The sequence below is a fragment of the Capra hircus genome, chromosome 3 (assembly GCF_001704415.2).
Source record: "Capra hircus breed San Clemente chromosome 3, ASM170441v1, whole genome shotgun sequence".
Lineage (NCBI taxonomy): Eukaryota > Metazoa > Chordata > Mammalia > Artiodactyla > Bovidae > Capra > Capra hircus.
In genome coordinates, this window is record NC_030810.1 from 91,867,975 (window position 1) to 91,888,508 (window position 20,534).

Genomic DNA, 20,534 nt, shown 5'->3' on the forward strand with positions numbered 1-20,534 from the left:
TATTATATACAAAAAAATAAAAAATCAATTCCCAGGCTTAAGAGCCAAAAATTAAAGGCATAATAATAAAGCTTCCAGGAACTAACAGAGGAGGCTATTTCCATGAAGCTAATATTAAGAAAAACTTAAGCAGTTCACACACACACACAAAAACACTAACCACTAAAAAAAAAAGATTGACAGTTCTGGCCACATTAAAATTAAGAATATTTCCATATTAAAAAAAAATCTTTTTGGAGAATGAAAAGGCAAACCACAAAGGAGTTCATATTCAGAGTACGAAAAGGCCTCTTACAAATCAATGAAAGTAAATAATTCAGCAGAAAGATAGCCTATGGATTTTACAGAAGATGACATTCAAATGGCTAATAAACATATAGAAAGATGCTCACCCTCAACCATAATCAAGGAATAGCAATAAAACAAAAATAAAATACAACTATCTGATAAGCTAAATGATATGAACTGATCACAACAAGTGCTGACAAGGATATGGAGCAACAGGAACTCTCATACACTGCTGGAGGAAGTTTAACTTGGCACAACTACTTTGGAAAAGCTTGACTTTACTTACTAAAGTTGAAGATATGTTTGCTCTATGACCCAGCAATTCCATTTCCAAATATTTGCCCATAAAACTGCATGCACATATGTACCAAGGGCCATGAACAAGAATATTTATAGCAGCATTATTAATAATAACTCCAAACTGGAAACAACTCAAATGTCCATCAACTGTAGAATGGATGAGAAAATTGCAGTACATTCACACAATGGATTACTATACACAATCAGAATGATCAAACTACTGTTAAACTCATCAACATGGGTGAATCTTAAAGATATAATGTTGCTTGAAAGAAGCCAGACTAAGAAAGAAAACGAAAAGAAAAATAGTGCTGTATGAATCCATTTATATCAAGCTTAAAACCAGGCAAAACTGAACTATGCTGTCTAGGGATACATGCCCAGGATATTAAGTTATAAATAAAAACAAGAAAATGAGCATCAAAAAAAGTCAAGATAATAGTTACCTTTTGCAAGGAGTGGGGAAGAGAACAGTGATTAGAGGAAAGCATGAGGGGGACTTCCCTGGCAGTCCAGTGGTTAAGATGCCGAGCTCCCAATGCAGGGGCAGAGGTTTGATCCCAGGTCAGGGAACTAAGATCCCACATGCCACACAGTGTGGCCAAACAATAAATAAGAATAATTTAAAAAAATTTTTTAAACAAGAAAAAGAAGGCATGATGAGGACTTTGTTTCCATGGCTGTAATGTCTCTATTCTATTCCAATGTTGGTTACCATTAGCATTCACTTTGTGATAATTAACTGAGCTATACATTTTGTTTTGGGTACTTATCTATATGTATGTTATATTTGAAAGAATTTAAAAATTAACCCAGAGTAGTTTTTGTGCATGATTTAAAAAAATAAAAAAAAAGATCTATTCTTCAGAATAACACAAGAATTAGCCCATGGTTCAATGCTATAAATAAGATTTAACTTCAGATTCACGTGTACTATAGTATTTTTGTCATTTTAATAAGCAGATATGAAATTATGATAGCATAACAATAATAAGTACATATTATTATTAATTAATGACATATCCATCACTGTTAAAAATCACTTGTTTTCATTTGCCAGTGCTCCAATCTTTTTCACAGGTACGAATTCTCCCATATTACCTCTTCAATGGGTAGGTCCTGGAGCTGTGGTAAGGAGCAAGACAGGATTCCAATAAGGAATGGAGTAGGTGAGCACACAATGTCGATCATAGATGCTGGCAGGACTGGGATGTAGGTGTGCTGCCAGGTGAACGGATACAGTGTGGCAACCACCGCATGACCACATTTTGACAGGGTGCTAGCCAGAGGAGAAAGCAAACTGATGTCACACAGACAGCAACATACGGTGGGCATGTCAGATATGACATTACAGGATTACAAACTGGTGCCAGTGATCGCAGATTAACAATTCTGTGATTACTCATTAACATTCTATTTAAATTTTTAACTTAATTTTCTGAAAATCTTTAATCTCAATCCAGCTGTTTCCCACAATTTATATTGCTAAAAACTAGTATATACTCAGAGAAGCAATACCAATTTTTAACAAGTTTCAACAAAACACATTTTGAAGGGAAATTAATTGCAACCCTCAAAAGAAACTGGTATAGCTGAACACAAATAGCTTTTGGATTATCCATGTTGCTACAGCATTAAGTAATTGAGGTCCTACCTAAATGTTTTTGGGTTTTTTTTAATATGGCCAAATTCTAAAACACTGAGAACAAGTAAAACCCCAGTCCGATGTGGCATATCTTACTTATTTCTCACCTTAGGCTGTTGGCGACAAAGATTACCCTCCGCTCCAAAAGGAGAGAGGCACAGACTCGAATGAGATGGCACACGCTCAGGCACTTAAAGAGACACTCAAAATCAACATGCTCCAGCCGCGAGTCCAGTGGTCGGCACAGCTCAATGGACTGAAATGCAAACACTTCAATCAGGGGAGCTGAGGTGGGAAGAGACCCTTAATGACAATACTAATGGACCCTGTCTCTCTTGTACACATTAAATTCAAGAGAGGGGCTCCTGCAGAGTTCGTGAAGCAGCCTACACTGATCTCAACACTTAATACTTTAGTTTCATGCCATAAATTTCTGGTGAAATCTTTTATCCCACCGGACAACATTTATCATATTGAAATTGACCTCATGCAGGTCAACCTATGAGTGGTTCAGTCTATGAATGGTAGAGAAACCTCTGGTTCTTGGGGTCTAGGATCAACAATCTCACCGACGAACTGGATGTTTCTCTAGTGCTTCTGGGACTGAAACACACTCTGTGCAATTTATGAAAAGGAGAAAGGTTTCTATCACGTAAGGTCTACTAGTATAAGGACTGCTTTTTGGCAGCTAGCGAGTCTCCTCAAAATTAACTAACTTACCCCATCTCCAGCCCCAGGGAGGTAGCTCTTCACTGTGATGGTGCGTCCAGGAGCTGGGAAAGGAGCTTCCATGACACTTCGCATGAAGGGGTAAACCAAAGCTGGAGACATTTCTCTTCTCTTCTCTACTTCGTCCAGAATCTACATACACAAAACATATATATATATTTTTTTAAATTTAGGACTCAGTTCAAAAACATAAAAGAATCCTATTAAAGGAACTGAAAAACTGGGTGCACAAACTTGAAAATAATATGGTCACCAGATTTTAAGACAGATAAGCTTCTGCCACCTTTAAAAAAAGTTCATTAAAGGCCTCCTTTCTCTTGGAGGTATCTTTAAAGCTCTAAGAAAAGTTACTAAAATGAATCAATTTAATTTTAGAAAGGAGCCCCTTTTTATATCACCAAGGAAAGGACAAAGAAGGTAACACAATAATATCCTGCAGTTTGGTGCCTGGGAAAGACGTGAGACAAGATAAACTTCAGGCAAAGTTCCGCTTTAAGCAGCAAGATTTAGCAAACCGAAATGAGGATTATAGGGCAACATCATGTGGTTTAGAGACCTAAGTTTAAGCCTTCAAACCTGTAGTTCGAATCTACTAATGGAAAGCCCTTTCTAAAGTAGAATGTTAAAAGTCTATGCCACTTAACATTGCCTAGTGAAGTCATCAGAAACAAAGATGTACTCAGAGCTCAGAAAGGACACCATCTTTCATAGCACCCATTCTCCACTCACCTTTGAAAAAAGGTTGAAGCAGCCTAGGCGACTGACCATGCAGTACACCTCAGGGAGTCGCTTTCCTTTGCCTTCTGGCTAAACAACAACAAGAACAACAAAGCAAAAATTAAGTAGCACAAGTCTTTACTAATTTGGACTATTAATACCTCTTAATACTCCTTAGTATAGAGTAGGAACCAAAGGTCTCATTCTCAGTGAACACTGAAAGATGGAAAAATGCTAAAAAAAAAAAAAGAAAAAAGATGGTATGATTCATTCCAGCTTAATGAAGGCATCTAAGCAAGAAGAAAGTAACTCAGAGCTCCCTCGACTAGTTCATTGTACTCCATTCCTCAAACATAAGCAGACTGACTTCAGCTACAATGTCAGTGCTTTCATTATCTATTAGAGACAAACAAATAAAATAAATCCATACCCTTTCTATTCCAAAACACTCTGTAGCTAACCTCCACCCTGCTCTTACTGTTTAAAGCTAACACAGCTTCTTTGTAATACACAGATCATTGAGTAGCCCCCAGACTCATCTAGAAATTATGCTTCTGAAGTTCCTAGTCTGACTCTATTGTTTCTTGACCAAAGCTGCCTACAGCACAGGTCTGGGACTTACCAAGAGCTTCTTACAGTAACCAAACCACCGGCTCCCATCTTCACCAGTTAAGACAAAGGAGAAGGTTTCACTGAAAAAAACAGTCAATAGTTTGAGATTCAAACTACTACTTATGACATTCCTCGGAACAAGCAATTAAAAATTAGTGTCTAACAGCAGCAATTTTGTGATGTAAGAGGAAGCATTAATATTATACTTATTGCAAGTCATGTTCTTCCTGAGGGGAAATTCTCAAATTCTCAAAGGTCCAGCCCTTGAGAATGTCTTGCTTTGTACTGGAGTGAGAGAACAGGTATGGGATGAGCTGCTGAAGCCACCACCTCCTTTCACTTTCTTATCTATCCGGTCAGCTATTAATCAAGTCTGTTTTCCTTTTGTTGAATGCTCAGTTTAGCCAAACACATAGGTAAGCTAAAAAGGATTTTAATAAGCTATTCTTCCCTTCCAAATTCTTCTACTTAGTTTTGAGAGGTCATATGCAACAGTGATAGGCAAAAGATTATATTCTTAATACATAAAAATTAATAGGAAAATCGATATCTCATTAGAAACATAGGCAAAAGATAAAATGCATAGATAACTTACAAAATGAGACCTAGAGAGGCCCAAGAAATAAATTCATTAACAATCAAAAGGAATTCAAATCTGAACAACATTATATACATATGTCTATATACGGCCAGGAATTAAAGATTGGAAGGGAACATCTCAAAACACTTACAGTGACTATCTCTGAGTAAACCAGAATGCCAGTGATTTCTAATTTTTGCTTTGTATTTACTTCTCTGTATTTTCCATGTATTTTAGAATGAACACACATAACTCAGGGAGAGGGAAAAGCCAACCATGGAACAGCCAGGTCGATATGAAAGAAGCTGCCTATGTGGTCAGCAGTGCAACTGACAGCACAAAGGCATCAGGATTGATGGCTCAGAGATGAGAGTGGCGATCAGGCCAAACTGGTTGTGAGAGGCAGCAGCTTAGTCTGGAGGCAACGCGGCGTGGAAAGGCACAGCCACTTAGGCAACAGCTGAGGCTGTCTTCCAACAGGTCATCAGCATGTGATATGGTTCACATAATCATGCTTATCAGCCTAAATACATGACCAGTAATTCCAGTTTTGAAAGAAGCAGTCATCTATTTACAAGCAGGATATGAGATGATGATGTCTTATTAATTGAAAATAGTAATTTCCTCTAGATACTGGGAAGAAATTTCTTATAATTCCTTTCCAATATACTTATACCTTCCAAACTCCAGCCTCCTTTTTGTACAAGTTTGACAGGGGAACATACAATCTGGGCTATAGCTTTTTCTAACAATTTGAGGGAGATACAAGATGCAGACACTGCCATGTTTTATTTTTGTTTTCAAGTTCAGTACTTTTTTCCCTTTTATGTCCACTTGGTGGCATTTCTGATTGTATGTAAAGTGGAACTTTTTTCCCTGCAGAATTGGCAAGCTGAAGAGACTCTCAAACTTGTTTTCCCGTTAACACTGTGCTTTCCTTTTGGGAGCCCCACATAGGAAATGTCCTAATTATTTTCCTTCCTTCCCTGCCACAGAGTACACATAGCTTCACTACTGGTTCTATCTGTTTCTCGAACATTCTGATTCTACTTTTGCAGTTTCAACAAACAGAAATCAGATAAAGTAGTCTATTTACCTCTTGAGTTCCGAGGCTGGCACCCAGTCCTTTGAATCAGGAAAACAAAATTTGGGGATAACTTTGAGCCTCTCTTCAGTGTCTCTGGATTGCTTAAAGCCATGATCACCCTGAAAAAAATAACACTGAAAGTGACTAATATTCTATGTAAGTGGAGTGTAGAAATAAAAAACTCAGCCTGTTCTCAGGAAAAGGGTATCCGATAAGTCGAGGTAGCAACCTGCTCCAATACTCTTGCCTGGAAAATCCCTTGGACGGAGGAGCCTGGTAGGCTGTAGTCCATGGGGTCTCGAAGAGTCAGATGCGACTGAGAGACTTCACTTTCACTTTTCACTTTCATGCATTGGAGAAGGAAATGGCAACCCACTCCAGTTTTTGCCTGGAGAATCCCAGGGACAGGGGAGCCTGGTGGGCTGCTGTCTATGGGGTCGCACAGAGTTGGACACAATTGAAGCGACTTAGCAGCAGCAGCAGCAGCAGCAGCAGCAGCAATTATCTCAGAGTGGTTTTGTGCAGTTTAATAAAACAGGAGGGCCAAGACTGTTAATCACTGAAATTTTCTAAGGAACAGTTTCTATGTAAAAGGAATTCTGTTTTTATATAGAGAGGGTACTTGAGGAGATCCTATAATCTGATGTAAGAGAGAAATTATTGAAAATAGTTTCTTATCTAGAGAAAGAATCAAGTATTCACATACTAGTCAGAATATTTTTATGAATCATGGACTATAAAATAAATGAAAATCTATGTTATAATATACTGATAGCAAAAACCTAGTCAGCTCAAGATATTCTCTGATCAATAATCCAAGATGTTTTGAAAAGTCAGATGACCGTTACTTAGAAAAAATAGTATTTTTAGAATCCACCCCACGTATAATCATTTCCCTTAGCATGTAATCTTTGTTACCTAATTATGGGTTTGCGACTTCCTGTAAAATTCTAGCATGGAAGACCCTTTTGTGCAAGTTTGGTATTGTACTTTAGAGAACAGTCTAAATTTAGTTAAGTCAAAAGACATTTAAAAATTAGTACGAAAATAAGCAGATAAGTCTAATTACCATATTGACTTCATGTAACTTATATCAATGACCTACCTTTTAATTTCTAAAACAAAACAGAGTTTTTGATTTTGTATTCAAAGGCATGCTCCCTCAGGCACGAGGATCTTGGGGATAAGTGGGGACATTCACAGGTGCTCAGGGACCCTGGCTCACAATCTGGTGCACAACTGACTCACCAGCTGCGGGGTTTCCCCCTCAGGCCAGGTGCAGGACTCAAACCCTGTGTCCTGACTAGAGGTAGGGAAGTTGAGCCGGGGTAACTCCCTTACTATGAGCCCGCCATTCCAACCCACAGCAGCTGGGCAACTCTCAAGGGGCTGTAGCCTCCACACATGCTCAGTACTTGGACTGGGGGTGATGAAAAGGCTTGCACCTCTAGACCACCCAATGAATAGTAGTAGCAATGCCCAGGGCAGGGCATTAAGACACTGCATTAAGGCATTAAGCAAAGCCATGCGTTGCTTAAGACACTGCAGGGTTAATGCTTGTCTGATCCTGACCCTCCCCATGCATGCCGCAGAGGGTGGCAGCAGCCAATGAGTGAGGCTGGAAAGGGGGAAGGCCTGACAGGACCTGGGGAACCAAGAAGTAGGAGTGAGGACACCTAGAGAACCCATTTTGGGGAGGAAGCAGGTGAGACCATGCATGAAGCCAGGCTTTAAGACTTTGGTACACGCCCCATTGTCTCATCAGACCTCACTCCTCACTTACAAAACACAAATTCAAATATAAATTGAGAGTTTCCTGTGGAGCTGGGCTCTTCTAGGAGAGAGATGCCTTTTGTGACTGCACTGGTCACAGACCCATGAAGTCAGTCCTGCTCCTTACTCAGCTTCAGCCAATTCATGCCACTTAGGAATGTGGGCTGAGTGCCGGCAGTCTTTCTAGTTTCTCAGGAAAAAGCCGAAATACAGATTTCTATATGAAATTTGACTTTTAAACAAAAAACTAACAAAAACTTTATTATTATTTTATTACTATATTACAGCAACACCCCCCCCCCCCCGACAAATATGTCTGTGGGCTTAATAAGCTCAGAGGCCATCAGTTTGTAAGCCCTGATGTAATGATCACGTTCTTTATTTTTACAGTCACAAAGCTCAGAGCCACATTTAGGGTCTATTTTGTAAGCTCTGTGAGGGCAGGGACCAAACAGATCTATTTTAGTTGTGTTCTCAGCATGTAATCTTGGCAAAAAGTAGGTATTTATGAAATACTGATGAAATGAATGAATGATTTTGTGGAAAAGGCAAAGTAAAGGAAATAATACTGTTAATAATTGTAACCATTTATCACATGCTTACTATGTGCCAGAAACTGCATTAAGCATGTTATATACATTATCTCATTAAATCCTCACTAATACAGGATAACATTATATTGTGCTACTATATGCTAGACACTGTTCTTAGTGCGTTATATTAATTATTATATAATGAGCTCATTTAATCCTCACTAAATGGGGTAGACACTGTTACGATTACCCCTCCTTCACCAATGAAGAAAACAAGACGCAGACCAGTTTAACTACTCTAAGTCACAGAGTTAATAAGTGGCAATTGCAGACAGTTGGCTCACAGTCCATGCTCTGACCTGCTACCTTACTCTGCCACATTTATCATTCCCCTCATTAAAAATGAGGCTTCCCTGGTAGCTTAGAGGGTAAAGAATCTGCCTACAATGCAGAAGACCTGAGTTCAGTCCCTCAGTTGGGAAGATCCCCTGGAGGAGGGCACGGCAACCCACTTCAGTATTCTTGCCTGAAGAATTCCATGGACAAAGGAGCCTGGGGAGCTACAATCCGTGGGGTCAGAGTCACACACGACTGAGCAACTTTCACTCACTCACTCGCTCTCATTAAGAAGGAGAAAACTGAGGCTTTGTAACTTGCTAAAGGTCACTTAGTAAGCAGTAGAGCAAAAAATAAAAACCCAACTTGAATAATGAGTTTTATTCCCCCTTGGTTGCAGCTCACGCCTGACACAAGATATCGTCAGATCCATGTCCTACAAGAAGTATACAGTTAGTAAAAGCTGATGGAGACAACAGTAAACAAGAGGAGAAGGATAAACACACAGAGACACAGGAAGGCCATCCGTTCCTGGATGTCTCATGGTCTCTATGCACCTACCTTGCTAGGGAATTGTTGTATGACCTGGGGAACGTAGCTTGCTTCTGACGGCTTCTTCTGTAGAGACACCACCACAAAGAGTTCAAAGAGCTGCTGCTCCTGTAATTCAATCAGATCCCGCTCTAAAGTTTGGTAGTGCGGATTCCTCTTGGAAGACTGCTGCAGTTGTGCTATGCGCTTGTGGCGACCTGCAATGAGATCATGGAGCATTGTCTTCCTTTGTAGCCCTATCTTCCCTCTAGCACCCAGAGGTCATGACCCATGCGGGGCTAACCCTCATTCAGTGGTTGTGAGTGAGTGCTGACTAACAAAGGTCTGCACCCAGACGTGCTTGTCAGGGCTATGACACACGTGGAGGACAAGTGCAGATTCTCACAGGCACCTGGGGGCTCTGCAGTGGGGCTGATGTTCTGTGTCCCAATTGATACCTAGGCATGTCCCAACACATACTCTGTGTTATCCCATCTTTCATGGCATGACACCAGCAAAAGCACTGGCCAGACCACAGATGCCACTGCTGAGACCATGAAATCATAGGTGGGGGAAAAGATCTGATAAAATAATTGAGCCCTATAGAAGGTAAGTACATAAAGAGACAATTTTTATAAAATTAAAACAAAACTATCCTCACATGAAACAAACTATTGTTTTCCCTTCTCTCTTTGGCATTATTATGAATGATGGACATATACTTTTATCAATAAATGGTGCTTAACACAAGAGGAAAAGATATTCATTAGCAGATTGTTTCTCAAAAGAATTTATAGAAGCATACTATTTATACAGTGTGAGCGATCCCACTCAAAAGTGGGTAACATTTATCCTTTATTCTCATCGCTCTAAATTCTGGATAATTTGGGATAGTCTCCACCAGGGGGAACGCAGTAGTTGCAGAATCTAAGGATCCCAGAGATTTGCTTATGTGTCATTCTAAGCCAATGACTGAAAGACTCACCCTCTAATTGTTTTGCTTTTCTTTCGAGATGTGATGCATTCTGCCCCAAAGAAGTTATGATGTGGATCAAAATATTAAGAACACTTTAAAAAGTGCTCTAGGCAAGCCTTCTTACTACAAAGGGCTTAGCTCATATCAAGAAAATTTTAGGGGCTGATTCTCAGTAGCGACAGCACTAAGTTAGTCATCTTTACACATCCAAGTTGAACTTGATGATGACTTAGGTTTCACCTTAAATCAGGCTACTGAATCAAACACCTGAAGCAACTGAGGCTACTGGTAGGAGCACATGATTATTAATCATAAAGTCAGAATATCAGACTTGAAACTGCCCTGTTCTTGGCTTTGATAATTCATGTCTCCTACTTTCCCCATGCCTCAGTTAAACAGAAACGAAATAATTTGCTGTGAAAATCCATTAGATGCAGGATACAGAGCCTCTGAGTACTTGAACAAGTACAACCAAAAATGCATGGCGTAGTTTGTACTCTAACAGAAAGTAAATGGCACAGTAATTTAGAATATAAATGCCTACAAATAAGAAACAGATCAGTGTTGCCTATCTCAAGACACTTAATGAATTACACTTGAATGACTATGAAAAAATCAGATATTTTTGTCTCAGAGGATGACTCACATGCTCTGTTTTGGTTGCTGGGAAATGGCTGCATATGTGTCTGAACACGCAGCTCTGCCGCTCCCCTCAGAACATTCCATCTTAAGAACTATATAGGTTTGCCTCACACCACCATGGGAGATTTTTTAAACTTTTTATTTCGTATTGGGGGATAGCTGATTAACAATGTTATGATAGTTAACAGCAAAGGGACTCAGCCATACATATATACATGTATCTATTCTCAATTATGGGAGTTTTTTTTTTTTATGGGAGATTTTGAATGCTGTCATAACATCTGACAGTGTATTGTTTAGTTCCCTAAATCTCAACAGGATCTTATAATGAAGAAATCACCGACAAAGTGAAACTTGGTGTAGAAAACATATGCTTCATCACAAAGGTAGGTGCGACTCCACCTATAACCAGGATCATCACGCGAAAGGGAGCAGCCCCACTGACTCACTCACTCTTTGGTAGATACTCGGCATCACTTTCGTACCCACCAGGTTCACCTGAAAAGAAAGAATTTCCATTTGTATTGTCCAACAACAGCAGGAGGAAAACGAGGAAGAGAATAATGGAAAAGACCTGGGGACTTAAGAGCAAGGAATAATAAGGAGGCTGAAACTTTCTCCAAACCACTTAGCTGTATCGAGGCTCAGAGAAGAAACTACTCCATTCCACCTTCTTCCCACACCCACTTCCCTCCTTAATTCCCCTCGCATCCCTAAATCTAGACTTTAACAGCAGTTCAAACTAGCTGCAGGAAGTCTTGGTTAGAGTAGATTCTATTTCTACATTCATAGAATGTAGATATATTTGTCTTTTGATTCCCAAATAAGGTATCACAGGTAGAAGCATCAACCTGGCTAACCAAAAGTCTCAACATGGAACAAACTATGAGTTTAGATTAATAAGAAAATGTGAAGTTAAGAAAGTTAAGAAAGATTACCAAATGAGATTACCAAAGATTACATTCTACCTCTTTTATGATGCTTCTAAGCCACCTCGAAGGCCAAACTGAACTGAACTTTACTCTGAATTCTTACAGTACTCAGATGGCTTTGAACTGCTCTTATTTTCCACAATTGGATTTTAAGTGTTTTGGGGCTAAGGGGCTTTGTTTTCAGAAGGGAATATTGTGTACAATACTAGGTGTATTGCCAATTTATAAAACAACAACAACAAAGCAACCAAAAGATAAAACATTGTAAACAAGTGAATGAAAAATTTCTAAATTAAATTTAAAAAGTTAAAGCAAAATTTTAAAATGTAAAGAAAGGGAAAAAGTTTTAAGTATCAGGAAAAACAAGGACTAGGAGTGGTAAATGAAAAATATATGTAAGTCTGATTGTATAAATATGTAAAATTTATAATCTAACAAAAAATCATTAGTAAATTCAAAAGGCGAACAACCTGGGAAAATATTTGTAGTATACATTGTAGACACCGGGCTGTCTTCTTAATATTCAAATAGCTGTCATAAATGAATACGGAAAAACACAGCACAACAAAAGATGAATAAAAGGTAGGAATAGGCAATTTATAGAAAAAGACTGATAAATCTTGATAAACATAACTGTCCAAATTCATAATTAAAGATATGTAAATTAAGAGAATAAGTAAGATATACTTTTCGACCATGATACTGGTAAAAAATAAAAATCTCTAATTAACTAAGATAATGAGAAAATATCATTTTCAAAAGTTGTTCATAGAAATGTAAACTGTTACAATCTATTTATGAGACAATTCGGTTAGCAGTTATAAAAATATTAATTTATGCATTCTTTAAAGTATGTGTGCTTTGATTAAGTCCACTGCTAAGAACTCATTCTATAGATGTATTCTAACCAATATACAAAATTATATATAAGTAAAAAGTGTATATCACAGCATTGTTTGAAGAGAAAAAAACCTATATCTCTTTATAAACCTTAATTATCCACAGATTAAATAATATGTTAGAAACAGCTAAATAAATTCTTTTACATTTAAACAAAGAAATGCAGTACAGATATGTGGATCTCTGTGTGTTGATACTGAAAGAGCTCCAAAGTATATTAATTATACTTTTTTTTAAAAAAAGCAAGACATAGTATAAAGTTATTTGGGGAGAAAAAACATTTGCATGCACATAAAATTTTCTGGGAGTAGTAGCAGGAAGTTCTGGAAACACTGGCTTTCCATTTCATCTTATTCTATATTCCTGCAATTTCTTGCTGTGCTCATTTTAGTTTTGTAATAAGGGAGAAGAGAAGATTAAAAAATGCTGTCTGTCCATAAGACAGGCGTGAAAAGTACACAAGAGATGTTACAGAAAAGGTAGCCATCTAAATATTGTGTACTATCTAGGTTTTATAAGTTCAAACTACAATGACACAAAGTATACTGGGGCTCTATCCTATTAATCAATAAGTAAGAATAAACACTGTGAGCTACTTAACCCTATCTATATCCTTGGCACCAGGCACCTCTTGGGAGCCTGTGAGGTGTCTGGGAAAAAAAGAAAAGAAAAGAAGGAGAAAATGGGAAGGGAGGAAAGGCAATTTACCTGGCAAAGACCTTACAAAAGATCATTTATATGGCTTTAACATATTCACCTCTGGGTTTTGATGACCTGCATTCCAAGACATGGAATGAAGGTTAAGGGGTTTATAAGCCAGTATTGAGAATCTGTAAGGATCAAAAAAGTACTAGGTTGTCCCTTTTTGATAACTGACTTTTACACACAAAACCGTACTTTTGAAGAAGGGCAGTAAATCATTTTGTGATACTTGAGAATTGAGAATTCAGAAATGTTTAGGTTGGAATAGATTCACTAAAACCTAGCATGTACTGGCAGAGTAGATAAACAGAATTATCTGGTTCTACGAGGCATTGTTGATACACAGACAAAAGCTTAAGGAGGAAAACAAAAACCTGAGAACTGTGACTACTGAGCCAGGAGTCCTCAAGCATGAGAGAAACTCCTGTCCAGGGAAGAGGCTGGCCAGGGACCGGGTAAATGCACATTTCCTTTGAGCCACACAAAAGAAAATAAACTTGTAGGGACTCCTCCTTTCGTGTGTATATGCTACAAGTTGGCAGTTTATGCTGTTGATTTTTTGTTCTTTTCAATAAAGACAGTGAAGAAAAGGATTTGACGCTTCAAAAACTTTTCTTAGAGTCAAATTTACTAAAATCTTCCTAATCCATAAAGCATACACATAAAATAACAAATCTACTAGCAGATCTAATGTACTTAGAGTAGCATATCTGGTGAATATACTTATCAACAGACTGCTGTTAATCTGGGAAAATTGACAATCTTTTCTAAGAATTTGTCCTGGTTCCAGTGTCTTGATATTTCATATAATTTGCAATTTATAATTTATTTCCTTATCTATAAAATAATAATATTTGCTACATACAGTTATTTAGAAAAGACAGTCGTAATGTATCTGAAAGGATCCAGCAGAATATCTGGCATTACTTTCCATCTTCTGTATCTCTTTTTGAATTATACAAATAAAAAGCATTTGACTGTATCTTTACTGGACATATGAAAACATACAGAGAGGAGATAGTCAAACTGCTAAAAATCAAAAGCTGAGTAATTGTTGCTGATAAAGAAGAATAAGACTTTGTGGTGTCATGTTCCTTGATTCAAATTGATGCTTCCTCTTCTCACTCAGCTTCTTATTCTGTAAAATTAGGATAGTCCCACACCTCCCAGTGTGGTCATATTTATACACCAGATAAAGTACATAAAGAAACTATTACTTCATTCAGTTAAGTAGTAGCTATTATTATTAACAATGACCAGAAGTATTTCTTCTATAGAAGACTAAAATGTTTTAATAATTGCTTCTGAAAATATGAAAATTCACATTTTAAATGGTGATGACAGGATGATTTTAATCATCACAAAGAAGAAAGAGCTTTGAATTACTGAACGCAGAAGTTTATTTTCACATAGTTCACTCGTAGAATGAGGAATAGATTTTTAATGGAAATTAAGAAATTTCTGTCTTTGGAAGTCTTTGCAAAAATATGAAATATTCTTCTCTGGTATGATTTGGCTGTTGTTTCTCACCTATGAATCTCATATATAAAAATTGTTAACTTCTATATATTCTGTGCCAGACAAGCAAGTTTGTTGTAAAGAAAAGTCTAATAGTTCATTATGAATGTTGAAAGGTTCTCAGTCAAGAGAATCTAAGTTTTATCTAGGCATCTGAAGGAGAAAACTACTGAACTTATTAGATGACTATAGGTTGAATACCACATACCTTCAGTATATATACACTTAATATTTTCATTTCTCCATTGAACAAGTCTACAGACAAAAGACTATAAATCAAAGGACTATAAAATATGGATGAAATCTGTCTATGAAAAGTCATTCTCATTGGTTTATAACTATTTTAAAATTTATTTACTTATTCATCCAGTAGCTATTACTTGGTAAAGAGTCAGACATGACTTAGTGAGTGAACATCAACAACCAGAACTAAATAAAACGGATTTGAGGAAGAACAAGAAATAATCCCTTAGGCTAAAGAAGTTTTATGTTTAAGTGGGAGAGACAGGAAAGTAAACCAAAAATTATAATTCACATCAACCATTAAATTATATAATGATCTGCCTAACATATGCTAATAGTTATGGACAGCTGGAACAATTCTTACCTTTAGAGGGAGGTACATCTTTTCCAGTGTAAGGGTGTAACTTTACCCTTTTCTTCCCTCTCTTAGACTCAAATATATCATCTATTTTTAATACAAGCTAAAAAACAGACCAGACAAGTACAAGTTAAAACACCAACAAGTTTTGCAGCTTGATAATATTAACTTATTAGTGATTCTCACTCAGAGAAAGATCCATTTTAAAAATAAAACCTTTACATTTTTCAATTTTGAATCTAAAATTATCTTTAGTAAGATGACATGCTATTCTAACACAAAATCCATTTAATCTGGGTAAGATAAGTGGGAAAGGATATTTCCTTTCTAGAGGAATTCAGCACAGGCTCCTAGAGAGGTTGCTTGTCATTCCATGTCACAACATGCAGGAAATCTGGGTACTGCACTCTCTGCATTGACCAAGCCTCACCAATGGGCTCAAGGTTTTGCATGCGCAGAGTAAGAAGTGAGACATTTGTTCATTTGGAAGGCAGGGTGAGGCGCAGTTATTTTTGCTCCCAGGAACTTTTGCAAAAAGAGGATAATCACACTTAGAAAGTTTTAGTCAAAAGAAATACTCTTTTTACTACCAGGAACACTAATATTACAATTTATTTTAGAAACATGTCATAAAAGTAGGAGATTCTCAAATATGCCTAAATACAAAAACCATGTTCCATTTAACATGCGTTATTCATTACAATTCTTTCTTTGCTTCTGAGAAGTATGTATAAAAGTGAGCAAGAGACAGATACAGACTGAGCTTAAAAAGAAGGAAAGATCAACAGCTACTTTTAAAAGGAGAAACTGATTAGGTTTTCTATGTATATTTTTCTTTTTTCTTAAAATTCCAAGTTTTTTAACTATTAATCTTGATTTAACATATTTAGTGCCCAGAATTAACAACTGTTAGGAGCATTATATTAATGTAAGATGATAACCAACAAAGTTGCTTGAGAAAAATGCTCTTTTTTCCTTTGTCCTTGTCTCTCTAGCAGTCCTGGCAATCCATAAGCAGTGAGTCAGAACACTGCAAGAAAAATAACATGTGAGAAACATGTGCTTTAAATACACAGATTATTCCCACATTTTTGGATGAGTTTATTCTTTTAAAAGATTTTTCTTTAATGATATTTGCAGCTGTAATTCAAATGAAAAGTTACCATATTCTTAAATATTACCATTATAAACAAATATGAGGATCCAGACATATAAAGTTATTGTTAGGGGTTATAGGAAAGATGTTTGAGAGTAAACATGCATTTTGGGTACACAAGGACCAAAAATAGTAAAAATATTCATGTACATTTGAGAAGTATACTCAAAAGTACACTGAAATGTTATAAAGGAAAGGGAACTATCTACTCCAGAAATATGAGATAAAATAATAAAATTAAAATTTTGATTGTGAGCTAGGAAGAGGAGCCTATAATTACCTTCTAGCTATAGAAAATACTGTAGAATGTTCTTCTAAGAATGATGGAAACCATATTGCTGTGTACACACTAGAGACAAACAACATAAAACATTAGGAAACCTACTCTAGCAAACAATCCCACACAGATTTCCACAGCAGAGAAAGAAAGGAAGGGTGGGGAAGAGGCATATGGACTAGATCAGTTATTTTCAAACTATGAAACCAGTTTCCCTTCCAGGGAAAGCTCTAGTCATCAAAGAGGAAATAAGCAAAAACTGCTTTCCTCATGGAATGTTGTTCCCAAAGATAGTCCAAAACCAAAATTTGTATTGCAAACAGAATATCCTATAGGGGTTTAATCCAATGAGGCTTGAGGCTTACAAACAGAAATGCTAACAGTTTGTTCTTGCCTGACAATCAAGAATTCCAAAAACCATTCTGTCTTCCTAACTTCTCAAAAAAACCTTTCGGAAAATATTAGAACAGGAAAAGTTGAATCATCTCACCTATAATCAGAAAGAGAGCAAGCTTTGAGTACTCAAGGGATCCACAGTACATAAACACTGAGGGATGAAATCAAAAGTACTGCAAATCTCCTCGGGTCTCATCAAACTCCATAATCCACAATTTCTAAATATTTGCTAATGTTATTCCAAGAACCATATTTTAATACAATTCCTTATTTTGGGGGGCTCCAAAATCACTGCAGATGGTGACTGCAGCCATGAAATTAAAAGACGCTTATTCCTTGGAAGAAAAGTTATGACCAACCTAGACAGCACATTCAAAAGCAGAGACATTACTTTGCCAACAAAGGTCTGTCTAGTCAAGGCTATGGTTTTTCCAGTGGTCATGTATGGATGTGAGAGTTGGACTGTGAAGAAGGCTGAGCACCAAAGAATTGATGCTTTTGAACTGTGGTGTTGGAGGACTCTTGAGAGTCCCTTGGACTGTAAGGAGATCCAACCAGTCCATTCTGAAGGAGATCAGCCCTGGGATTTCTTTGGAAGGAATGATGCTAAAGCTGAAACTCCAATACTTTGGCCACCTCATGCGAAGAGTTGACTCATTGGAAAAGACCCTGATGCTGGGAGGGATTGGGGGCAGGAGGAGAAGGGGACGACCGAGGATGAGATGGCTGGATGGCATCACGGACTCGATGGACGTGAGTCTGAGTGAACTCTGTGAGTTGGTGATGGACAGGGAGGCCTGGTGTGCTGCAATTCATGGGGTCGCGAAGAGTCAGACACGACTGAGCGACTGAACTGAACTATGTGTCTGTGATCTAGCTCCTGTGAACACATGATCTGTTCTGTTGTGCCAGCATGATTCATCAAAGAGAACTGTGCAGAATGCCTGGCAATTCTTTTTTTTTTTTTTTGGAGTATAGCTGATTTACAATGTTGTGGGCTTCCCTGGTAGCTCAGGCGGTAAAGAATCCGCCTGCAATACAGGAGACCTGGGTTAGATCCCTGGGTTGGGAAGATCCCCTGAAGAAGGGAACAGATACCCACTCCAGTATTCTGGCCTGGAGAATTCCATGGACTGTATAGCCCATGGGGTCACAAAGAGTCAGACAGGACTAAGCAACTTTCACTTCCATAGCTGATTTACAATGTTGTGTTAGTTCCTAGTGAATAATAAAGTGATTCAGTTATACATTATATATACTTTGTTGTTGTTGCTTAGTCATTAAGCCCTACTGACTCTTTGTGATCCCATGGACTATAGCCCATCAGGCTCCTCTGTCCACGGGATTCTCCAGGCAAGAATACTGGAGTGGGTTGCCATTTGCTCCTCCAGGGGATCATCCCGACCCAGGGATCAAACCCATGTCTCCTGCATTGGCAGGGAGATTCTTTATCACTGAGCCACCTGGGAAGCCCTATATATTATGTATATCCTGGCAATTCTTTAAACCTCTGATTTTTAAGTAGACCTCACCATACACAGGAAAATAAATACCTGAAAATTTTTTTTTCCCAGAGAGATCAGTTTAATGCTTTAAAAAAAACTCTGTGTCTTTAACTCTTCATATGTTAAAGAGGGAAGGGCAGGAAATGGATCAGAAGAATTAAAGTAACTGTGGAAAGAGTATTTCCCAAGGAACCAATCAGCAGTTACTAAACCAAGAAACAGCTATGACTTTTGTTTAAAGTTAAAATCCGATACAAAAATCATGGGCTAAATGAATACATATAACTAACTGAGATGGGTTTAAGGGAAGAAATAATATTTAAAAGATTTCATTTCTTCATTTCAGCATAGTAATCCTGAAAACATTCTGAATTACAGAAGAACAGAGTAACATAAAGAGTTTTTAAATATTTTCATGTAATTTCTTAAGTGTCTCTCTTAAAAATATTATGTATTACAAATAACCCAAATTTCTTCATTTTGGTTCAATGGCTCTCATCGAGATGATTTACACACTTACTTCCTTTTCTCCTTTGAGAGAGAAGTCATTTTTTCAGTATAATTGGCAAAAATTTATATTTCTAAGAGTAAAATTTCTTTTTTCCTTCCTCTGAATGGAAATTTTGGCATATACTTTGTCATTACTGGAAATTTATAAACTCAGGCACAAAGCTGAGTTAACTTTAGCTATTACACAAATGAGTGAGAATCACTGAAGCCAGCCTAATAGAAGGCTCTTTTACATGAGATTTGAGTGCTTCCTTCACATGGGCAGCTGATTTTAATGAGAACTAAGGTAACTGGAACAGAGAAGGCAATGGCACCCCACTCCAGTACTCTTGCCTAGAGAATCCCATGGATGGAGGAGCCTGGTAGGCTGCAGTCCATGAGGTCGCTGAGGGTCGGACATAACCAAGCGACTTCACTTTCACTTTTCACTTTCATGCACTGAAGAAGGAAATGGCAACCCACTCCAGTGTTCTTGCCTGGAGAATCCCAGGGACGGGGGAGCCTGGTGGGCTGCCATCTATGGGGTCGCACAGAGTCAGACACAACTGAAGTGACTTAGCAGCAGCAGCATGGTAACTGGAAAAGGTCAGTTTTCATTCCAATCCCAAAGAAAGGCAATGCCAAGAATGTTCAAACTACCATACAATTGTATTCATTCCACGTGCTAGCAAGGTTATACTCAAAATCCCTGAAGCTACGTAGGCTTCAGCAGTACATGACCCGAGAACTTCTAGATATATAAGCTGGATTTCGAAGAGACAGAGGAATGAACAAATTGTCAACATTCATTGGATCATGGAGAAAGCAAGGGAGTTCTAGAAAAATGTATACTTCTGCTTCATTGACTACATGAAAGCCTTTGACTGTGTGGATCACAACAAACTGTGGAAAATTCTTAGAGATGGAAATACCAGACCACCTTATCTGTCTCCTGAGAAACCTGTATGCAGGTCAAGAAGCAACAGTTAGAACCTCACATGGAACAACTGGTTCAAATTGGGAAAGTACGACAAGGCTGTAAACTGTCACCCTGCTTATTTAACTTATATGCAGAGTGCTGTGTGCTGTGCTTGGTCACTCAGCTGTGTCTGAATCTTTGCAACCCTATGGACTGTAGCCCACCAGGCTCCTCTGTCCATGGGAATTCTCCAGGCAAGAATACTGGAGTGGATTTCTATGCCCTCCTCCAGGGGATCTGCCGAACCCAGGGACTGAACCCAGGTCTCCTGCATTGCAGGTGGATTCTTTTACCATTTGAGCCACCAAGGAAGCCCAAGAATATTGGAGT

General features: G+C 37.9%; 1 protein-coding gene across 3 annotated transcripts in view; it reads right to left on the bottom strand.

Annotated features, from left to right (window-relative positions):
- The window catches only part of DENND2C (DENN domain containing 2C), an 89,549-nt gene that overhangs the window by 14,237 nt on the left and 54,778 nt on the right, over nt 1-20,534 (bottom strand). For all 3 annotated transcript variants that reach the window (XM_018045947.1, XM_018045945.1, XM_018045946.1), the window contains exons 6-14: nt 15,409-15,505; nt 11,203-11,247; nt 9,162-9,349; nt 5,968-6,077; nt 4,302-4,371; nt 3,692-3,769; nt 2,954-3,094; nt 2,341-2,489; nt 1,690-1,867 (exon numbers count right to left, since the gene is read on the bottom strand). In XM_018045947.1, coding sequence (XP_017901436.1) covers nt 1,690-1,867; nt 2,341-2,489; nt 2,954-3,094; nt 3,692-3,769; nt 4,302-4,371; nt 5,968-6,077; nt 9,162-9,349; nt 11,203-11,247; nt 15,409-15,505 — 1,056 coding nt within the window. The remainder of the gene's footprint in view (nt 1-1,689; nt 1,868-2,340; nt 2,490-2,953; nt 3,095-3,691; nt 3,770-4,301; nt 4,372-5,967; nt 6,078-9,161; nt 9,350-11,202; nt 11,248-15,408; nt 15,506-20,534) is intronic.